Source organism: Protobothrops mucrosquamatus, unplaced genomic scaffold, assembly GCF_001527695.2.
Source record: "Protobothrops mucrosquamatus isolate PMUCROS unplaced genomic scaffold, P.Mucros_1.0 scaffold3010, whole genome shotgun sequence".
Taxonomy (NCBI): Eukaryota; Metazoa; Chordata; class Lepidosauria; order Squamata; family Viperidae; genus Protobothrops; species Protobothrops mucrosquamatus.
In genome coordinates, this window is record NW_015389026.1 from 252461 (window position 1) to 274653 (window position 22193).

General features: G+C 38.3%; 1 protein-coding gene across 1 annotated transcript in view; it reads right to left on the reverse strand.

Annotated features, from left to right (window-relative positions):
- Positions 1 to 22193, reverse strand: part of LOC107296866 (polypeptide N-acetylgalactosaminyltransferase 13) — a 98851-nt gene that overhangs the window by 68806 nt on the left and 7852 nt on the right. Inside the window, exons 3-5 of the mRNA XM_015826221.1 lie at positions 21839 to 22005; positions 18813 to 19020; positions 15174 to 15344 (exon numbers count right to left, since the gene is read on the reverse strand). Of these exons, the coding sequence (XP_015681707.1) occupies positions 15174 to 15344; positions 18813 to 19020; positions 21839 to 22005 (546 nt within the window). The remainder of the gene's footprint in view (positions 1 to 15173; positions 15345 to 18812; positions 19021 to 21838; positions 22006 to 22193) is intronic.

Here is a 22193-nt window from a genome sequence, read left to right on the forward strand (position 1 = left end):
TACTGCGCGAGCTGCACTGGCTGCCTGTGGCCTTCCGAGTGCGCTTCAAGGTGTTGATTATCATCTTTAAAGCGCGCCATGGCATTGGACCTGGTTATATCCGAGACCGCCTTCTGCCACAGATTGCCTCCCACCGGCCGATACGCTCCCACAGAGAGGCCCTCATCAGGGTGCCGTCAGCCAGACAGTGTCGGCTGGCAACTCCCAGGGCAAGGGCCTTCTCTGTCGGAGCACCCACCCTCTGGAACGAGCTGCCCCCAGAGATCCGGGTGATTCCGGATCTCCCCTCCTTCCGCCGCGCCCTTAAGACCTGGTTGTTTCAGTGGGCAGGACTGGCCTAGGGGTATTTTAAATTGGTTTTAGCCAAATTTTAGTAGAAACGGCCGATTTAAATATTTATTTTTAATGATTTTTTAAAGCTTTGTATTGTATTGTATTAAACTGTTTTTAACTGGCTGTAAGCCGCCCTGAGTCCTACGGGAGAAGGGCGGGGTATAAATATAATAAAAATGAAATAAAATGAAAAAAAAATGAAAATATAGTCAAATCGTTGTTTGTTTACCCAGTTTTGTTTTAATAGCTTCAGTGGGTTCTACTTCAAGAACAATGATTCCATCCATAGGCCTTGCTTCATAACTGGAACTACAGATAAGCCACACATGATGTGCTCTTGATAAACACAGTCCCACAATTTTATGCACTAGATTACAGGAAGCATTTATGTAACTATGCATTCAAATGTATTATCTTGACCACCGAGACTAGTTCAAATGCAGCCATGGATCTCTACTTCACTAAATGCATATATGGGAAAACCTTAAAGCTAAATTTACATTTGTGCTTTTAATGAAGTAGAGATCCATGGCTGCATTTGAACAGGAAAACATAAGGGTTAGTGGTCAAGATAATAAATTAATTATGCTCAGTCTAGTGGTGAAGGGCTTAGGCTAGTTCAAGCTTAGGTACAAAGAGCTGGATGACTTTGGGCCAGTTACTCCATCTCAGCTCTAGGAAGAAAGCAAAGGCAAGACACTTTTGAAAACCAAGAAAAATGAGGGGACTTGTCTAAGCAGTCACCAGGAATCAATGTTGACTCAAAAGTCACCAAACAAAAAGCTATAAGAAAAGCTTAAGCAAAATATCCAGATCTAAAGGAAATGTCAGCATCCCAATCCAAGAACTCAAAAATAAAATATCAGAATAAAATATCAAAACCAAAGGAAAAAACTGGGACAGGCAACAGCAGTATTCTCCTTCGCATTGTCAGTCCTGGCCTCAGCAAACAGGCAATCCCCTATTTGAGAAAATTTTGGCCCTTTCCTTTCCCCACTTAAGTATTTCCAATAGGGGAACCAGCTCTATTTAATGTCTGACAAATAAGCTGGCTTCCAATCAGGCAGCGAAGGAGGGTAGGGGAGTCTGTTTTTACAGGCCTCGATCTGTATAAACTGGGCAATTTCCAGTGCTTTCTCTGCAGACATCTCTTTGTCATCATCCTCTGGTGTCTGCCATTTGCCCTCACCCTTTTCTCTAACCCCCATCCCTGTGCTCTTTCCACAGAGCAGTCTTTAAGCCTAGCCAGCCATTAGTCCACAGGCACTTCCAGTCAGGAGCTGTGACATACTTTTGAGGAGGCTGGGGGTTCCCCCTTCACTGAATTAAAATTTATAGAAGATGCCTACCTGAAATAGAAGTAAAATATCTAGAAAGAATTGTTAAATAAGGACAAGAAAAAAAAAGTCTTTGCATACAATATAATTTCAAATTTTGTTGACAACATTTGATAATGATTAACAACAACAAAAAAAAGGAAACAATCTTATGGAAGGAAAGAAAAAAGGAAGGGAGGGAGGGATGATTCTAGGTACTTCCAACAATCCATAAAACATAACTAAAAACAACTGTACCTTTTTCCCCAAGCACAGACCAAATATCCTCCTAGCTCCACTTCTATCCTGCCCAATGCTTGGGGGAAGAGGTAGATCTTCAGAGTCCTTTAGAGGCCTAAAAATAAGGTGACCAACCGTCCTCCTTTAGGGAGGACAGTCCTCCTTTTGTAAGTTCTGTTCTCCCTCGAAAAGTGTCCTCCTACATGTCCTCCTTTTCGATATTTGAAGACTAATCTGCAGGGCTTTTTTTTCTCATAGAATGCTCAGAACGGCATTCCGGCACCCTTTTTTTATGGTTTTTTTTTCAACTTTTGCATGAGCTGTGCTCCTCCCACTATTGGCTTTTGAAAGCCAATAGGAATTGCTGCTGAGCACGCCAAAACACCCGGCTGGCAAACTTTGCACATGCAAGTTGTCTGTATTATTGTTGCAATGAATAAAATGTTTCTTTTATTTACGATATTTTTTTCTTCAATTTATTTGTGTCCTCCTTTTCACTGTAAAAAAGTTGGTCACCTTACTAAAAAGGTAGAGACCCCTCAGATCTCAGGTGGGAGGCTGTTTCAAAGGGCTGGGAATTTCACTTAACATAATCATGGTGGTGGTGGTAGTGGTGATGGGGAGGAGGAGGAGGAGGAGGAGGAGGAGGAGGAGGAGGAGGAGGAGGAGGAATCAAAACAAACTGATCACTGAAATGAAAGAACCTAAGCTTTTGGGATAACAATACTTGACAATGATTCCAGTGACAGATTTTAATTCAGAGAACCTGGACTAAGTGATGGGACTGAATAGGACAAGAGCATTAATTTCCTAGAGAAGACGTCTAGAACACCTTGAGTCCATTAGCTCCTGTTCTATATAATTTCATTTAAGACCATTTATGGCCCCAAGGATCAGCAGCGGAATAACAGTAAAAGGGTTTGACGACTGGGGAAAATTCATATTTGTTTTGGTTTTTTTTGCATCACTGGTAACTCATCCGTTTTAATGAATATTAAACTTATACTATGCAAGCTTGAGACCTTTGGGCAGTAGGCAGATATAAATATTCTGAATAAATTATATTTCATTTCATTTAAACAATTATTGGCATAGCATAATGGGCCTCAAGAGTTTTAAAATAAAATTGAACTTGACAACCAAACTGTTATTCATTAAGAAAATAAAATTGGATGCATAAACCAGTTCTAAAATGTCACTGTTACTGTCATTACTACAAATGGCTAAATGCTCAATTTTTTTTCTCTTTTATGTTTTCAAGGCTCAACAGATCAGTAAACATTATGACAAAATTCACACTGGCAGCAGCTTGTGTCATACGACGAGAGAGAGAGAGAGAGAGAGAGAGAGAGAGAGAGAGAGAGAGAGAGAGAGAGAGAGAGAGAGAGAGAGAGAGAGAGAGAATTGTCAATTAAATCAACTAAAATAATACTTTTAATAACTTTGAGGAGACATTTTAAATATTTCAAATGTGAATGACTGCATATATCTGAAGGCTTTTTGTACCAGCAATTCAATGCAAGATGCTATACATCTCTTTTGCCTCTTGAGTGCCATAAGATTTTATTCTGCCCATTGTGGTTTTTTTTTTTTTTTTACCAAAAGATGAAATTATTCAGAAGTTCAAGTTTCATGTTATAAATATGCACACAACATATTGTTTTCATCTATGAATGTAATAAAGGCTGTGGGAGGGATGAAATAGCTTTATATGAAATAACCATCTTTTTCTTCCATAGGTCCTTGCTTGTTTGCTTCAATTTCTTCTAAAATACTTTTGACTTTATTTGGTCCTCTTGCTCTGAGATCTCTGTTTTGGGGGAGGTTTCTGCTTTTACATGGCATAGGTCATTAAAGCTTCAGAATGCAATAATCAACTGCCATAACCCAATCAAGTGCAAGTAGTCCTCAACTTAGGACAACAGTTGGGAGCAGAATTTCTTTTGCTAAGCAAGGTGATTGTTACGTGAGATGCGCCCGATCTTACGGCCTTTTTCACCACAGTTGTTAAGCAAATGAATGCAATTGTTCAGGGAATCACACGGTAGTTAAGCAAAAGCCTGTGGCTTCTCCCATTGACTTTGCTTTGTTGGGAGGCTGGCCAGGAAGGTTGCAAATGGTGATCCCATGATCCCAGGGATGCTGCAAAAAGGTGTGACTACATCCCAGTTGCCAAACTTGTCTGAAGTTTGATCACATGACCATGGGGACGCTGCGACGCTTGTAAGTGCGAGGACTGCTCATAAGTCACTTTTTTTTAGTGCTGCTGTAACTTAGAAGAGTCGCTAAACGAATGGTTATGAGGTCGAGGACTACCTGTAGATTAAATAATTGTTTTGCCACAAGCAACACTGGCTGAATTTGTCCAGAGTAGGAGATGACTGAAGCTGCTGGTGGTGTCCCAGTTTAATAAGATATTGGAGAGGGAGGAGCCAAGTTCTGAAAGCTCTACTTTTCTATCATGGGGCTAAAATGCCTTGAAAGATCATCTCCTTAATTAGTGCCTTAATTACTCCCCCCTCTCTTTGAAAATAGTCTTCCAAAATTGGTATAGAGCAGGGGTCTTCAAACTTGGCCCTTTTATGACTTGTGGACTTCAACTCCCAGAATTCCTTAGCCAGGCACGCTGGCTGAAGAATTCTGGGAGTTGAAGTCCAGAAGTCATAAAAGGGCCAAGTTTGAAGACCCCTGGTATAGACCAAGCTTTCACAAATGAGAGCCCTAGTGGGCAAATTGTTCACTATCAGTAGAAAATAGTATAGCTTGAAGGTTTGAAAGAATTTAACTTTTCCTAAATTATTAGGAAATATTGTGTACTGTGATTATTATTTTGGGTTTTGATTTTTTTTCCCCAATGAGAACAGGGATCGCATGTTGCTATTTGGGGTTGTGGGCTAGTTTCATACCAGGAAAATACTATTGCAGTTTAAATTGTAATTATATTTACAACAAATGTAATAAATGATACAAACAAATGCACCATAATACTGTACATTGATAATATTTTTATTGCAATCATTTTTTTTAAAGGCCAAAGGAGGCAAAATGAATCCATGGAAGTATCTTCATTTTCAAGCACGTTTTGAACTCCTCTCAAGACAAAAGTAAATTGATAAGCATAGCTCTAGGTTTTGGAGTGGAAATATTTGTGCCAATGGGTATTTTGATTTTGGACAATGCTACTGACAGGATAGCCTCAAACTGCCTAAACCGACCATAATATATACCTGGAAATCAACATTGGTACCCTTGGACTGACACAGTGTGAATCCTCCAAAATCTGCCTTTTCCATGCACATAAAAGATGCACGATGTGGATTTTATTTATTTATTTATTTATTGTATACTCCGCTTTTATTATTTTTACAAATAACTCAAGGTGGCGAGCATATCCCAACACTTTTCTCCTCCTATTTTCCCCACAACAACAATCCTGTGAGATGAGTTGGGCTGAGAGAGAGTGACTGACTCCAAGGTCATCCAGCTGGTCTCCTGCTTTTCTAGCCTGGTTCAGACGTTAGCTATCATGTGAAGCAGCAGAGCCTGAAAGACTTTTGGAAGAAGTCAGACTGGCCTAAACTACCATTTCATGCATGCTCTTCTTAAGGTGAGTACTGCAACCAAATGGGTAAGAATTATCTGAACTACGTAATGGAATTACTATCTAACAGATGGGCCAACGAGATTAAGTAAGGTTCATTGTTAGAGCTATCAAGAAAAATGACACAGCTATGCTGGCTCTGTGGCATGAATAAACGAACTCCTAACATTCACTGTGCAGTGAAATGCAGAATCCGGTTAGGGATGGACATTTTTAACCACAGGGCTTGTTGGACTTACATACAGAGAGGGAAGGAATTGCTTAGGGAGCTATGGTTAGAGGAGAAGGCTTTCTTGATGGCTGGGGAACTCTAGGAGTTGAAGTCCACACATCTTAAAGTTGCCCAAGGTTGGGAAACACTGTCTTAAGCAGAAGGATTCTCCACAGTGTCAAGTNATTTTGAAAACAAAAATGCATCAATATTTGTCAAAATATAATATTTTAGTATCTTTAAATGTAGTAAATCTTAGTATTGTAACACTTAGTTTCCTACACACTCCCTAAAAAGCATGTTCAAGAATCTTCTCTCTAAACAAAGGTCTTTGTATGCAGCCATTATCCTAGTTTACTCAGTATACAGGCAGGCCTCGACTTATGACCACAATTGAGCCCAAAAATTTCTGTTGCTAAGCGAGACATTTGTTAAGTGAGTTTTGCCCCATTTTACGACCTTTCTTGCCACATTTGTTAAGTGAATCACTGCAGTTGTTAAGTTAGTAATGTGGTTGTTAAGTGACTCTGGCTTCCCCATTCACTTTACTTGTCAGAAGGTCGCAAAAGGAGATCACATGACCCCGGGGACACTGCAACCCATCATAAATATGAGTCAATTGCCAAGCATCTGAATTTTGATCACGTGGCCATGGGGATGCTGCAAGGGTCATGTGAAAAATAGTCATAAATCACTTTTTTCAGTGCCGTTGTAACTTTGAATGGTCACTAAATGAACTGTTGTAAGTCAAGGACTACCTGTAGACTCTATGCCAGGGGTAGGCAACCTCGGCTCTTTTATGACTCATGGACTTCAACTCCCAGAAGTCCTGGGAGTTGAAGTCCATGAGTCATAAAAGAGCCGAGGTTGCCTACCCCTGCTCTATGCCCATCATTTTGCTCTATGCTCTGTCAGGAAAAAATAAAAAAGACAGATCATAATGTACAAGACCTTACTCCAGAAAAGATTTCTTGCTTTATTAAGAGCATTCTTATTATCTGAGGGTATCTGAAGAGCCATCACGCCCCAATGGGACTAGCCCATTCCACTTGCTTGGGTAGAAGGGACCTACTGTGGACCCCATCTACTAAGGAACTCTGGCAGGTCAGGTCAAGGAGAAGAGCCTTCTACCAAGGAAAATGAGAACTGTATTCCTGGAGGCTATTAAAACCTGGTTTTGCTGGTTGGCCTTAGGCTCTGAGGGAGGTGCTCATCGCTGGAAGTGATTGACAAGTAAGAAGATCTGGTTCTCATGCTGTCTAGCTCCTTGGTTCTAGCCTTTATCCAGTGGTGTAATTATAACTGTTTTTGTATTTATCTTTTTTTCATGGTTTGTAAGCCACCCAGAGTTGCCTTATTGGGGAGAGGGGTGCCATATAAATTTAATAAATAAATAAAATACACACTCGAAATGAATTGAGTTGACTATTGAAGATTGTAAGGTAACTAAAACTAGTAAAAATGATGTTTAATCATGATAAATGAGAAAACTCTGAAACTGATTCGAAACAAAATGACCGAATTTGCTCTGAAGTGTTTCTGAATATTTGTTTTTAACACTAAGGTATTACTGTTTTTAAAATAGCCTAAACGTTCTTTTTATTGTAGTAATGATAATGGAAGTATCTGTAAAAAGATCTATGAACAAATTATTTTCATTTTCTGCTGTAATTGCCTTAAATAACAATTACCTGCAGGTTTTAACAAGTCACTAAATTGGGGGTCATCTTATACGCCCAGTCGTCTTATATGCTGAAAAGTACGGTATATATATATATATATATATATATATATATATATATATATATATATATATAATTTGGATTNAATGTTTTAATACCTGGGTAGATATTACAAAGATAAATCAACTGTAGTATGTCAACACTGTCTCTGACTTCTGGAAGCATCAAAACTATTAAAAATATTTCTAGAAAGCTACAATTCAATAATTCCCCCTACAAATATTGGGAGAGGGATAGTAACAAAAAGTTGCGTGAAATAAAATGGTGCATAAGCAAGAATAGCATTGTACCATTTGGCTGCGATTAATTCTGTCAACATTTACTTGTGCTTAAAGGAATGTATGTATTGATAAAATCATTTGCTATTGAGTATAAGCTTCAGAATTTGTTTACGTTTGATCCTCATAACACATTAGGAAGATCTGGGATTATTACAAGATTTAAATTAATGAAAGGCAGTTAGCAAAGCCTTGTTACCTTTAAGTACAAATCCCTCAAAATACTAGAGAAATCCATTAGTCCACCAGCCACACATTTTCTGAAAGGATGTAAAGGGAAACATGTGAAGATAAAGAGACATAATTTATTTAAGAGAGAAAAAGAAAACTTGTGCAAATAAAAAAAAATAGGTAATGGAATCCCTCAAGAGCTCTTGTTGAACCCTTAGCTTTAGTCTTTGTGACCTCCTCTCTTCTGTCTTGTTTTGATGTCTTATTCAGTCACTCTGAATAATTCTTCAGCAATTTTTTTAAAGATAAAAAAAATGTGATTTCTGGGGAAGCTATGGGAAACTGAAGACAGCTCTGCAGTAAGCAAAGATGACAACTGCACCAGAATGATAAATTGGCAAATGGAGCAACTTCTTGGAATTCCTCTCTGGACAAGGAGAGGACTCAGGACTGCCCATGCTCACTCCAGACAGTAGTTCCTTGTGAAAAGACCATAAGACAAATGGTTTCCGGTGGGTTACAGCTCAGTTGAGTCAAGGGAATCGCCATCTATGCCTAAATCACAGCTCCAAGCCTTCAAAATGACACGGGACTTGTATACTTCCTTTCTTAATCTTAATCACTTACTTGCTTGTTAAATACTTTTTTGATATTAAGAACCCGCAAGTTACATTACATCATGTGAATCTCCTTCAATACTTGGTGGGAAAAAAAGTTCTATGCAAGTTTAAAGACTTTAGAATTTCTTATGGAATAAATACCAAAGAGCGATGAAAATGTTGATTTTGGAACGTTACAAATGGATTAGAGGGACAAGATTAGAAATAAGATTTTGAAAATTATTTTAAGGATCTTCCCTGTGGGGAAATGTAATTGTTTGGGGAGAAAATTAAGTATAAGAAATCTTCCCATAAGAAAATACTGTTTATCAGGAAAATAAGAGTTTTTGATGGTTGATTATTAGAGGTAACTAGAAAGAATTAAGCATTATAATTAAAGAAGAAGAGCCATTAATGCCAAATGGAGTAAATTATTCTAACTTGGGACAAATTTAAGGATATTCAGGACTAAAGTACTCAGAAGTTACTTTTATGATTGTCTGTTTTTAACAAGACTGAGGCTGAGGCTGATTCAAATGGGGATTTAAAAATTACAGATTACAAGAACGATATAAATAAGATTTTATACTAGATATACAAATGAAACTGGGTGACGTCTTAACAATTAAGAGTGATATATAAATAACACATCAGAAGAGTGACTAGAATATATTTTTCATTTTGGATTTGCAAAAGAAATGTGTTAACACTTTATAGAACTTTCTGAGAAAAGACAAAGAGAAAATAGAAAGAAATTAAGTCTTGGGACTCTATATTTGCAAAGTGTTAAGAAGATATTTTAATTGCTGGGAAAGGAAGACATTCTATGATCTACTTTAATCATTTCTGCCAAATAGATGAAAGGTTAACCTTACCAACACAATATTTTATGTTCTGTAATTAAGAAACGTGATCAACTACTTGAATAGACCCACAGAAACATTTACAATCAAATACATCTCATTAATTCATTATAGCTCCTATGAAACACAAGAATAATTATTTTCAAGTGTGCATTCCAGCCATTTTGTTACTTCTTGAATCCTAGTATATGTAACTTCAAACGTATCAATATTTTTTTTAAAAAGATAGAAATATGTTCAAACATTCATATTAACAAGCATTCTTAGGTTCTTTAGCTATCTAGCTTTTTTGATATATTTTTATTTTATTGTCGTGTGAACCGCAAGTTTGCCTTTTAAGTATATGGAATAGATTCAAGCTATTAAGTGGGAAGTTGATTACCTTGATAATTATATAATGCCAAGAGCTAAACAACTCTGATCCAGGCACAATTGATTGCAGTGTTTCTCTCCCTGTTTTACCCAAAACCAATGCTTGGCAATGCATTACGGTTATTCCTTTTCTCTTTCCTTACAAAAGAAGCTGCTATCTACAAAAATACTGCCTAGGTATAGCTAATATATTACCCTTGTTATGGTATCCCTTGACTTGGGAACCCACCAAAGTTGAATCCGGATTTAGATTCCTACAAATATCGTCTACCTATTTCAATTATACATTGAAGTAGGTCTCTATTTTGGATGCCTGTTCCTTTTTAATATTTCCATAAATACTGTTCATATTCCGTAAATGGTCTAGGATTTAATGAATTCAGCTTCTTCCATCTAATTTCTAAAGACTCACATCTGGAAAATATGTGATCTAGGGTCTTTCATAATCAAAGCTCATCTGTCTCTCATACACAATTACCACCTTTTTCTAAAATAAATTTTTGGAGGATTTCAAATGCAAAAAAAAATCAAAAGGTCAAAAGGAAAAAAAGGACAGCAAAAGAACATCAAGGAGCCCTTTACTTCCTTGATACAATCAGCAACAGTCATGGTTGCTTTGAAATAAAGAAAATGTGTCAAGGCATCTGGTTAATCGTTTTACATACTAGAGTAAGTCTGTCACTGGGGAAAAGATGCATTTTGATGATGTGTTTCTAGGACTGCACAAACCATTTCAAAGAAGTGAATCATAAAAATGTGTATGTGTGAACGTGGCACCATTTTAAAGCAGTAAGGCAGCTTCTTCCTTTGTAAGGCATGCAAAGGTTGCTCCCCATTTATCTGTGCGTTCACAGCCATACACAAGAGACACTTCTACTGGAATGGCCAGCGAAGCAGGTACAATGGCAGCAACGAGGTGTGGTTTCTGCACCCTCACCAATGTCACAGTACAATGCGGTCTTTTAGAAACACTCTGTGCTGTGTTTATTAAAGTGTCGTTCTAACTCTTGTTGAAATCATTCCATGCTAAACAATTCAGAAGTCCATTTAGCTACTCCATATGAGAGCTTTGCATTATCTGCACAGGGCCAAGTGTATCAGACATTTCTATGCCACAGTCTTTTCAGGGTTTTGACTGAATCACTTATCATGGTGTCAATAAATTCCCCAAATGCTGTCAAAGCACAGTTGAGCTTCATTAATCTATGGGCTGCTATTTTAATACCTTCCTTCTGCTACTACAGTAGGTAAGAATCCAGTAAGCTTAATGTGTACTAGGTGATGGTATACCAACTGCAACAGAATTATAAATGTTCTTCTACATATTATTCCACCCATCACAGTTAATCAAATCAACAGCAAGTACAATAAAGAAGAGGGGCTAAACATTCACACTAAGTTAAGCTTTTCTTATGATTCTTACAGGTGCTTTCTACTAAATCACTCCAAAGTTTTGTTAAAAAATTCACACTCGTAAATGTAAGGTTCCTATATATTCCTCCCCAGGCAGCATAGTCAACTACCATAAAAGTAAATATTATTGTGAGTTGCTACTGTAATATTAGCAGAAGATTCATTTGGAAAGATTAAACAAGGCTAAAATTTCATTAAATGGGATTTTATTTTAATTGAAAAAAAAACTGATTTGGCCGTACGATACACCCTACTTTATAAAGATACTGCACAATGTTGCTCGTTTTGGAGGAGTGGTCTTGCTATTATGCTTTTTGTTCGTTTTTTTGCTTTGGAATGAAGATATGAATCTCATGAACTCTGAAAATCTAATAAACTGCGCTAGAAGCTTTTGTCTATCGTAGCCAATAGGAGCACAGAAAAAAAAGTATATTCTTAATAAAGTCTAAAGTGTGAAATTTTAAATTGCATCAAAAAAGTATGCTTTCCAACTCAAATGAAGTAGCGCTTCTACTTTATGATGATCAGATTCCCTACCTGCACTGTCCCTGTTAAAGTTCACTGTTATTTTTGGAGACCTCTTGGTGAGGAATAGTGAGTCAGCAGATCTCCAAACAAGCGGAGATGACATTGTGGCCACAACAAAAAACTGGCAAGAAGGACTGGTACCACAGAACTCTCCTGGATATGGAGAGGATAGGTGATCGTCCACTTGTGTTCTAAACAGCTGCTCTTTGCAGGGGACTGCAGGATAGTAATTTCCATGGGTTTGAACACCCGGAGATGAAGGAAAGCTATCACTATCCCAACTGGTAGGAGTTGTTTTAAGGATACTGGGTTCGCTAATTTCTAATTACTTTGGGAAATTACCTAATTAACTGTCTTAAGGCTAAAAGAGATCTTCAAAACAACAAGTTTGCAGAGCTACCTGGTCAGTTTACTTTGATTCCAGAATAAAAGAAAAATTAACTTTAAGCTATAGAGTGTAAAGAACTTCTTTAAAAAATGGCAAAAGGCTATATAAGACTTTAATTTGAAAAAAAAAGTGACAAATAAATTAAGGGGCCAAACAATTTGGAATGGTAGGATTTTTGCTATAAGAGCTTGGAAATATAATTATATAAATAAATAGCACCTTCATGAGAACTAAACTTATTTAGTCTACCTTAAGTCATAACAGAAATTTGAGACTTTATGATTTCAGACCATAGGCATAAAAGGAAATATATATATATATATAAAAAGGTTGGCTTTGTTAGCATTGGGACAAAATGACAGAAAGTGGTTTTAAATTTTATCTACTCCAGGAGATTTTTGAAGACTGGAGCAGAAACTAGCAGCTACGCTACCAACACCATCTGCTTCTATGGATAGATTATTTCCAAAAGATGTTAAAGAAGAAATGCCAGATATAAAAGTGAATGGCTTGGAAGATCTACAGAAAAAGCACTGAAACACATCTCATCTAACGCGAAAATATTAGAATATAAAGAATTTGTTGAAATGCTGAAAAATTAAAAAAATGTGCCTTATAAAAGAGAGATGATAGCTAAAATGGAAATACAAATAATAAACCAAGAGAATGGTAAATCCTTACTGGATTTACAAAACAGTTTGTCAAAGCCCTGAAGAAGCCTTTGAGATGAGTATGAGGGAATGAAGTTGAAATTGCTATATGCTTGTTTAAAAAGCTGCTGCGATCATGCAGAGAAGTCCCCCCCATCACATTTCTCTTAGACCTGTACTAACAAGCATGTAAAATTTGGTGTTCCAGCTGCTGGGCTAATTGAGGCACACTCTAATATTTTCAAGGACGTGCTGACATAAAGAGGCAGCTTCACCCTCTCCCGTCTTTGAGTTTAGAAAAGCAAATGCTGAGACAGAATGGGAAAGAAGTGGAGGATATCAAGAAAAGTAAAGGCAAATGCCCCACAGAAGAGGAAGCAATGTCTACAGATTGGCAGCTAGTACAAGCAGCAAGAGGAATTTCATTCAACTGTCAGGACCACAAGTAGTTTATCTTGGTGGGAGTCCTGCCTGGAGCTTGGACCTTTGCCTTCAGTAACCATACTGAAGCAGCACTTCATCCAACTACTGCAAGAACATTTGGAGAAAGACAAAGATTGTGTGAGGGGTCCTGGGTGCTCTCTGAACTTGGCTGTTTTCTTGCAGACGTTTCATTACCCAAACTAGGTAACTGATGGCTAGCACTGAAGATGTTACCCAGTTTGGGTAATGAAATGTCTGCAAGAAAACAACCAAGCTCAGAGAGCACCAAGGACTCTTCATTTCAACCCTGAGCTACAGATATTCTCCTTTATTGGTACAAAGTTGGGAGTCTTGCCTGGAGCCTGGACCTTTGCCTGAAGCTTAGCAGCAACTGGAAAATGAGTAACCACACTGAAGCAGGGTTACTATAAAGACTTTTGAGATTTTAATTTGAACTAAGTAGTAAAAGAATAAGTATTAAAAGGATCGAATATTAAAGACATATTCACATGGCAAAGCTTATCACTTGCAAAGCTTAGAAGGATGGTGTTGATAGTGGTGTAATGCTTTAACTTTTTTTTCTTACAAACCATGTTCCAAATGTCTAAACCCATTTTCCTGTGTGACATAAGAAGACCTGTATGTAAGAGGGGCATTCCTGCTTGAATCTAGTTAAACTTGCATTACAAAAATATAAAGTCAGTTTTGTCGTCACCGCATTCTCTCTGATTTTGGTCTCCCATATTTGTATTGTTGGCAAGGCTTCATCTTTTCAATGTTAAGCCAAATGGGTTATTTGTTGCATTTCTATCCTACTAAAAGAATAACTATCAGTGGACTTTAATACATCTGAGAAGCCCCTCTTTCATAACTCAGCACTCTTAGCAGCTAACACCCTTCACAAGCTGATAGGTCAGCTTAACATAGATTTGCTTCACATTCTTATAGTTTCAGTTTCTCTTTGTCTACTTGTAGGATACAACAGTATTCTCTCTACCGTTCAGGACCCACTGTCTTCCTACTTCTCAATTTTTCCTTTTAATTTTCCTAAGGCTTATAGCCTCCTTCCGGGAGGTCCTGAAAGCTGAATCTGAGTCTCAGCACTGCATAATATCTTCTCTGTCTCTTACTTCTTGTATTCAACCTAACCCATTGGGATGGCTCATTTGTTTGAGTTTCTTTCTTAGGGAAAGCTACTTTCTCTGTCTATTGTAGCACATAATAATAATAATAATAATAATAATAATAATAATAATAATAATAATAATAATAATAGCAGTAGTAGTAGTAGTAGTAGTAGTAGTAGTAGTAATAATAATAATAATAATAATAATAATAATAATAATAATAATAATAATAATAATAATAATAATAATAATAATAATAATAATAATAATAATAAGGACCTTGGAGGTCGTCTAGTCCAACCCCCTGCTCAGGCAGGAAACACTATACCATTTCGGACAAATGGCTGTCCAGTCTCTTCTTAAAAACTTCCAGATAAAAAAACTTCCAGATCAAAACCTTCTTTGATCTGATCAATGTTCACTCTCTCTTCCCTGTGAAATGTGGCACTGGATGCTCTAATCCTCTGATTTTTATTTTTATTTTGAAAATCCACAAGTTTGAACTTGCTACAAATACATGCCAGGTTGTTTTCAGAGAGCATTAAACATAGCCAAAGCATTGCAAGTCAGGACTCTAAAGTCCTGTCTGTTCAGCCTCATTATTTTTAAAGTGATCGTCAGTAATAAACTTTGATTTCATTTGGTTTCTTGCTGAGGCTCTCAGCTTATGAGTACAGCATTGATTTAGAGGGGCATTTTGTTAAGGTTTTCCCCTACAATTCCATTGCCAAACTCCTGCTTGTTCTCCCTATTCATTCACTCATTACTGTCCACCACAATCAAGGTCCCATCTATTTTCCTGATCTATGTGGTACATGATCCCGTGTCTTAAAGTCTTATAAATACTGTATATACATACATGTGTGTATACACAAAACAATTAATGCTCATAAATCATCCTCTGTCTCTACTACTTACTTCACAGGCAAAGTTCTGTCTCCTTTCCTCCTGTCCATTTCTCTTTGGGGAACTGGGTACCAACGAAAATTGAGTTTCCAGTTGAATCCTCCATAAGTCATGTCTGATCCAGCCATGTATTCAAATGTGTCATCACTGATTACATCGATAATTGGGCATACAACAATTTTTCTATAAAACAAAAACAAATATGCAAACATATTTTCCTGTCAAGGAAATCAGTCTGGTCCAAATACACACATTTACAGAGGTAAGGCTGTATGTAAAGGGCTGAATCCCTTTTGAAATCCATTAACACCTTGATTAAATAAATACAATCAAAATCTACTCAGGAGAAGAAAACACGAAGGCAGGACACGAAGGCCTCCTTCTCCTCCCTTTCCTAAACATTGTTAACAATATAGCTGAAGATTTATCCATGCAGCCTTGGCAACTGAAACTAGGCAAAGCTCCAAAGATTGCTGCATCCGTTTGGAGATATGAACTGTGACCAAGTTTGGGGGGGGGGGGAAATACCTGCTTCCACAAGCATTTGAGTGGATTACTGTTTTTAAAATCCAGATGTATTATTCATGGCACATTAAGCACATCCACACCTTGCGAAATCCATAACATATAAGTATGCACAATTCTTTTTAGGTCTTGCTTTTCTTTTCTTTTTTTACCCCAAAGCACACATGTTTTCCTCGAGCAAAACCCAAATGGATAAGCTCAATATGCAAACTATTAATAAGAAGTCACAGATAGGAAATGGAGCAACATTCATAGTGTTTCCTACTCATCCACTATCTAAAAAGCTTTTACTTATTCTGAATTCAAAATCTAGCTATACCGATGAAGACGAAAATAGAAATAGTTTTTCACCATGTGAGGTCTATCAGCTAGCAAACAATCAGAGACATATATTTCCAAGAAACCTAATGAGAAAGGGGGGGGGGGGGAACCATAAAGGAAATTGAATATGCAGAATTCAAACTACAAATGTGGAAACAGAGATGACAGATTCAGTTCACAGTGCAATTAATGACTGGAACCACAGAAAAATACACAACAAGAAGCTAGACATCCATCTGCCAACATGATTTCATTTCACTGACTCCATCAAAGAGTCAGATTATTGCATTCAATCATCTCAATGGCCACTTCCAATTCTACGGCTCTATGAAATTATCAATATTTGAGTGGTGTATCCAATGTTTACAGAAAGCTCTTTTCAAGTACATGATGTATTGTCTTTTCACTGCAGTTCTTGTGTGGTTCTGATGCTGAGAGAACCAGGGGCAGGTTAAGCTATGATTTCTATGGGGCTTCCCTTGAGGAATGCCAATAAGCTTCATTTGGTCCAGAATGCAGCAGTGCCAGCAGTTATAGATTTGTCTCTCAGTGCCCATGTTTTGCTCTGACAACTGCACTGGCTTTTGGGTGCAATTCAAGTCTTACATGCCATGGGTCCACCTTACTCCCATTATTTCTATCCATTCCATTGGGCAGGAGGAACACGTTGCAGATTCCATCTACTAAATATTTTTATTTAGTGGGTCTCAGGAATCATGCCTTTTCCTTGATTGCTCCTACACCCGGGAACATCATACTACTAAGATTCTACTAAGACGCCCAGAGTTGTTCCGAGGGGAGATGGCAGCAAATCAGATAAATAAGTAAATATTTACTTGAAAACCTTGAAAACCTAGCTGGGAACCAGGCAACAGAAAGAGAGCATTGCTTGAAGGTAAGTGGTATGTGGCAGATTCTGGGGAGTGCTGGGCCACAGAGGCAATCATGCCATTCCCCAAGGTTCACGCCCTTTAAGGGACTGGCACGAAGCACTGCCACATAGTGCCACTAGACCAGGGGTGTCAAACTCAATTTCATTGAGGGCTGCATCAGCATTGCGGTTGCCCTTGGGGGGGCAGGGGTGTGTGGCCAGGGTGGGTGTGGCCTACTGGGTGGGTGTGGCCCACTGGGTGGGCGTGGCCAGCTCTACATCGTTCACATCAAGGGTGCCTGTGGAGGCCTGGGCAGGAGTGGGACAGATCTGAGGGTCTCTGGCAGAAGGGGGTGGGACCGGGGCAAGTGCCAAGGCATGGTCCACTGGAGGAGCCTCACTGCCTGCTGAAACCCCTCCCCCAGAGCCCATCAAGCCGGATAGGTGAAGTAGGTGAGGGCCATTTGCTGGCCACTTCCAGGCCATGGTGCATTTCTTCATTCCTCACAAAGGGTGGCACCTCCCCAGCATGCATGCAGGGGGCGGGGCTGACGCGGCAGGGGCTGGTTCCTCGCTGTTTCCAGACGGCCTTGTGGAGCTAAGACTGAATGCATTTCAGCATAGATGGCCACCACAAAATTGTACATTGGCCCCCAGCCGGCCTGGGCCAGGGCCAAGGCAGCGGGGGCCGTTCCCTCACTGTTTCCAGGATGGCTTCGTGGGCCACATGACACTACTTCGCGGGCCGCATCTGGCCCCCGGGCTTTGTATTTGACATGTCTGCACTAGACCAAGATGGGCTGGAGATAGAGAATTATTTCTCTATTGTTCAGGGGTGCACATGTGTGAGAGACACATCAACAGAATCTAAGTAGGCATTTTCCAAATTTTTGACACGCCAAGCCCAAAGGTTTCATTGCTGTAGGAATTCAACAAGCAGGACTTGAGTATAACAGCATCCTCCCAGTTGTATTTCCAAGCAACTACTTCTGATACGGCAAGTCATATGTACTGAAGATATGCTGCTATAGTAATTGCTAGAAGCTATTGATAATCTTATCCTTTTTTTAAATTCCCTTTGAAAACCATCCATATTTGTAGCCCCTATCCTATATATCACATATAAACTATGTAAAGATATGCCTTCTTTTGTGTATTCTTAGATAACTGCAGGCTGTATTATTCTGGAACTATTAACTCTTAGCAAAATCTTAATTAATGGAATAGCACAGGCTTTACTCAAGCAAATCTACATATATTTGTGTGTGAATAAAACAGCAAACAACTGTGAGAGGGAAGCACCACCTTTCCTTTTGAATGTCTCTGAACAGGTCAGAAAGCATTTCCCATGTGAGATAACAGACAAACTTCTGAGACTGTGTTTGCTCTCTGCATTTTCTACAAATTAGTATTTATGTCATCTGAGATGTTTTCTGATTATAATGGATGACTGGGCTACAGAAAACAAATGTTTAGATACTATTACATTCTTACCTCACCTTCCCTGTGGAAACCGAAAGCAACCCTCACATAAATAATTCTTAGGGAAAGCCTAACTACTGCAGAATACTTCAGTGAATGAATCCTAGATATTCCTGGTGCAAATCCATATTCTTAGAAACGATGTCACACTCGCTGTCAGAGGTCTTTCAACTGACAATCAGAAGAAAAATGGGCCCATTAAGCAGGAAGGCACTGTTTTAAAGCCATCAGCAAAGTTCAGTATGTGTGCTTCCAGATTAAACTAGCAAACTAGAACCAAACAGAATATAGCATTCTTCTGTTCTTTTATTGAAGCAAGACATTTCTGGTGGTTGAGATACAAAAAGCAGGAAAAGAGTGGTTAATAACAAACAGACCCCTAAAAAAAAAAGAGAGAGAGAGAGAGAGTGGCAGAGGCTGTCATAGTAACAGAACCTGTTCTTAATTCTCACCTGTCTTCCTTTATCCTTGCCAGCAGGGGCTCCAGCCAACCTGTAGTGCATTCACAGTGTGCATCCAAGAAAGTGATGACCCGGCCTTTAGAAGCAGCAGCACCTCTAAGCCGAGCTCGGATCAGTCCCGACCGTTGTTCCATTCTAATAATTTTTACCGGCACTTGCAAATTTCTTACATAATTCTCTAATGGGAGCTTCAGAAAATCTGCCAAATGCCATTAAGAAAGAAAATACAACACAGTTTGTTCAAGCTAAACTCCGAGATTAAAAAACAACAACACACCAATATTCATAAAATGGAATGGAATGGAATGGAATGGAATGGAATAGAATAGAATAGAATAGAATAGAATAGAATAGAATAGAATAGAATAAGAATCTACGAGCTGACTGCGTTCTCCTTTCCATAAAAAAATAATCAAAAAGGTCAAAAGTTCTTGAATACAGAGAAAAAAACCCAACAAAAAGAGAGAGAATTTGTTGCTTTATAAAATACAAAAAGGGAAAGAACAAGGGGGGGGGGAGGGAAAAATAGGAAACCAAGACCACTGAACTAAATAATATCATTCTTTATTTTACAGGATCTTAAGAACACAGTAATCTATATATTATTGCATGAAAATAAAGCACCATTTGGACAAACAGAACATCGTCTATGTTAAAAAGATATCTTGCAGCCACAAATCCCAACACCTTCTTATTCTCATGTGGTTCATGGGTCAATGTGAGTCCACAGAGCATGGAAGATCATTTCATTGCCTACAGAATGTTCTCACTTCAGATGGTGGCACAGAGGGAAGGCATTCTATTTCTGGATTAGGATCAATCATGAGCCCTCTAGAGTATATTTTGCAGCCCACCTGAAACAAGCAGCCACTACTACTCAGCCTGATTCTAACTTCTTTAGCAATTTAGAAAGAAAATATTCTTCCAGGATACGATAACATAATGATATAGCAGGGCAAATGAAATAAACAGATTACTGTAAAATGAATTAAAAGATTCTGACTGCTGCACTATTTGTAGACTATTAAAAAAAAACCACACATCATTATCTCATGAACAGGACAATCCTAAAACATATTTCAGGGAACAAGCCTCATTGAACTTAATGAGATTGCTGAATAAAGTGGTACAGGATTATGCTATAAAATACTCCTCTTGTTTTAAAAGTCAAATAAACATGTTATTTAAGCACATAATAAAAAGCAGCCCAACCTTAAAGAGCCAAAAAAAGTAGCAGCAATGTCATCATCATACTTTCAAATATTTTCTTAATAATATTTTCAATGTGCACCAAAAGGATCCAACTCCATATGGAAAAACTGACTTTCTGGGAAGGGAATTCTGAAATTTAGGAGCAATTCCTCAAAATCGGGGGGTCTTCAAACTTGGCCCTTTTATGACTTGTGGACTTCAGCTTCCAGAATTCCTCAGCCAGCACGCTGGCTGAGGAATTCTGGGAGTTAAAGTCCACAAGTCATAAAAGGACCAAGTTTGAAGACCCCTGCTCAAAATGATTGCAAGCATGGACAATTTCTATTGGCTTGAAGGATATAGCAGCCTTTGGATAGGATCAGAACATATTTTTGGGGAAGATCACAGAAGCAGTACAATGGACTCCTTAAGTCTTTGCAAGATTGAAGGCATCCATTTTGTTTTTAGCCCTCATACCATTCCCTACTAAAATGATTAACCTCTGTCACTTTTTGTGGCTCTGGGGACAGGATTTTAATAGACCACATGTGGAACCATGGGCACACTTTTCATAGCCCTCACTTAATAGCATGTGTGAACCCAGCTTCTGCCTCTTATTCAGTAGCAGAAAACTGTATCTCGGTTCCATTGTGAAAAGCAGAATCTGACTGAAGATTTTTTCATGCTGTTAGAACGCCACAGGCTTAAAGACTGAAAGGAAGCATCCATTGTTCTTCCTGAGATAATAATCAGTTAGCTGCATTCAGATGCCATGATAAAAAAACAGTTTCTCTTTCAGGCAGGGAACTTTTTTTTATTGTTATGAAGAGAATGAACCAACGTATGCATTGCGCTCACGTTTTCTCATCTTGGAAGTACAGCTTCAGTGCACTTTACTTCTGCTATTAACCCTGCTAATTATGGCTTAATCAACACCCCATGATTAAGCAAGCCATGGCTAGGCTGCCACTACATGCTCTGAAGTTTTGAAAAAGAATGGAATTCTTGAGATAAGGTCTTAACAAAGATTGTATAATATTCAATTCACCACAGCTTCTTTCAAAGCAAAGGCAATCCCAATTTCACATGAATAAATGATCAGTAAGGGATCTGTTAAAGTGCCCTCAACAGGCACATCAAATAAAATTAATCTAAAGTCCACTAGATATCTTGTATTTCTATTCCAATGCTCTCCAACTAGGAGAGTAAATTTGGTGGGCTGGGAAGGTTGAACAAGACAAAGGCATCTCTACATTCTGACCAAATTCTTCAGCTGAACAAGATAAAAAATGTTTTAGCAATAGCAATTAGATTTATATACCTCTTCATAGTGCTTTACAGCCCTCTTTAAGTGGTTTACAGAGTCAACATATTGCCCCCCAACAATCTGGGTCCTCATTTTACTGACCTCGGAAGGATGGAAGGCTGAGTCAACCTTAAGCCAGTGAGGCTCGAACTCCTGGCTGTGACGAGAGTTTGCCTGCAATATTACATTCTAACCACTGTGCCACCATGGCTCCTGTTTTGTGACTTGTTCTCAGGGAATCCCATGTAATTTCTCACTTGAGATTTAAGAAAAACCTGCTCTGCTCCATCAATATACATTCTCTTTGCATTTTGTAATCATTTGTCCACAACGGTAAAATAAGCTCTAAAATTGTGTTTTCCTCCACACTGCTCTAGTCATTCTCTTCAGAAAAATCCTGGGTAATGCCATTACAGGATTTGTTAAGTAGTATTAAAGAAATGATACAAAGAAAGAAAAGCTATCCCTTGTCCACAATACTGTTCAAATGTTAATGAGTTTTATTTTTGGACATTCTTACCTCTTTCACTGGCATCGTCTACCAAGATGATCTCAGAAAGTAAGTAGTGCGGAGACCGATTCATAACACTGTAAATAGTACGAAGCAAAGTACTCCAGGCTTCATTATGAAACACTATGACCACACTTGTGGTGGGTAACTCATCAGGGTAGACTTTTGTCTTACATCTGTCAAATGAAAAAAAAAGAAGAAAAAAAGAAGCATCAGAAAATGTATTCAGAAATTGTGGCACTAAATAACAATGTACAAATTAATCAGGTTTCATAGGCTAGGCCTCAATCTTCCATACAGAAAGGGTGAAAGTAGGATATTCATCTTTCAAATCTGTAAAAAGATATACCTGCTAACAAAAAAA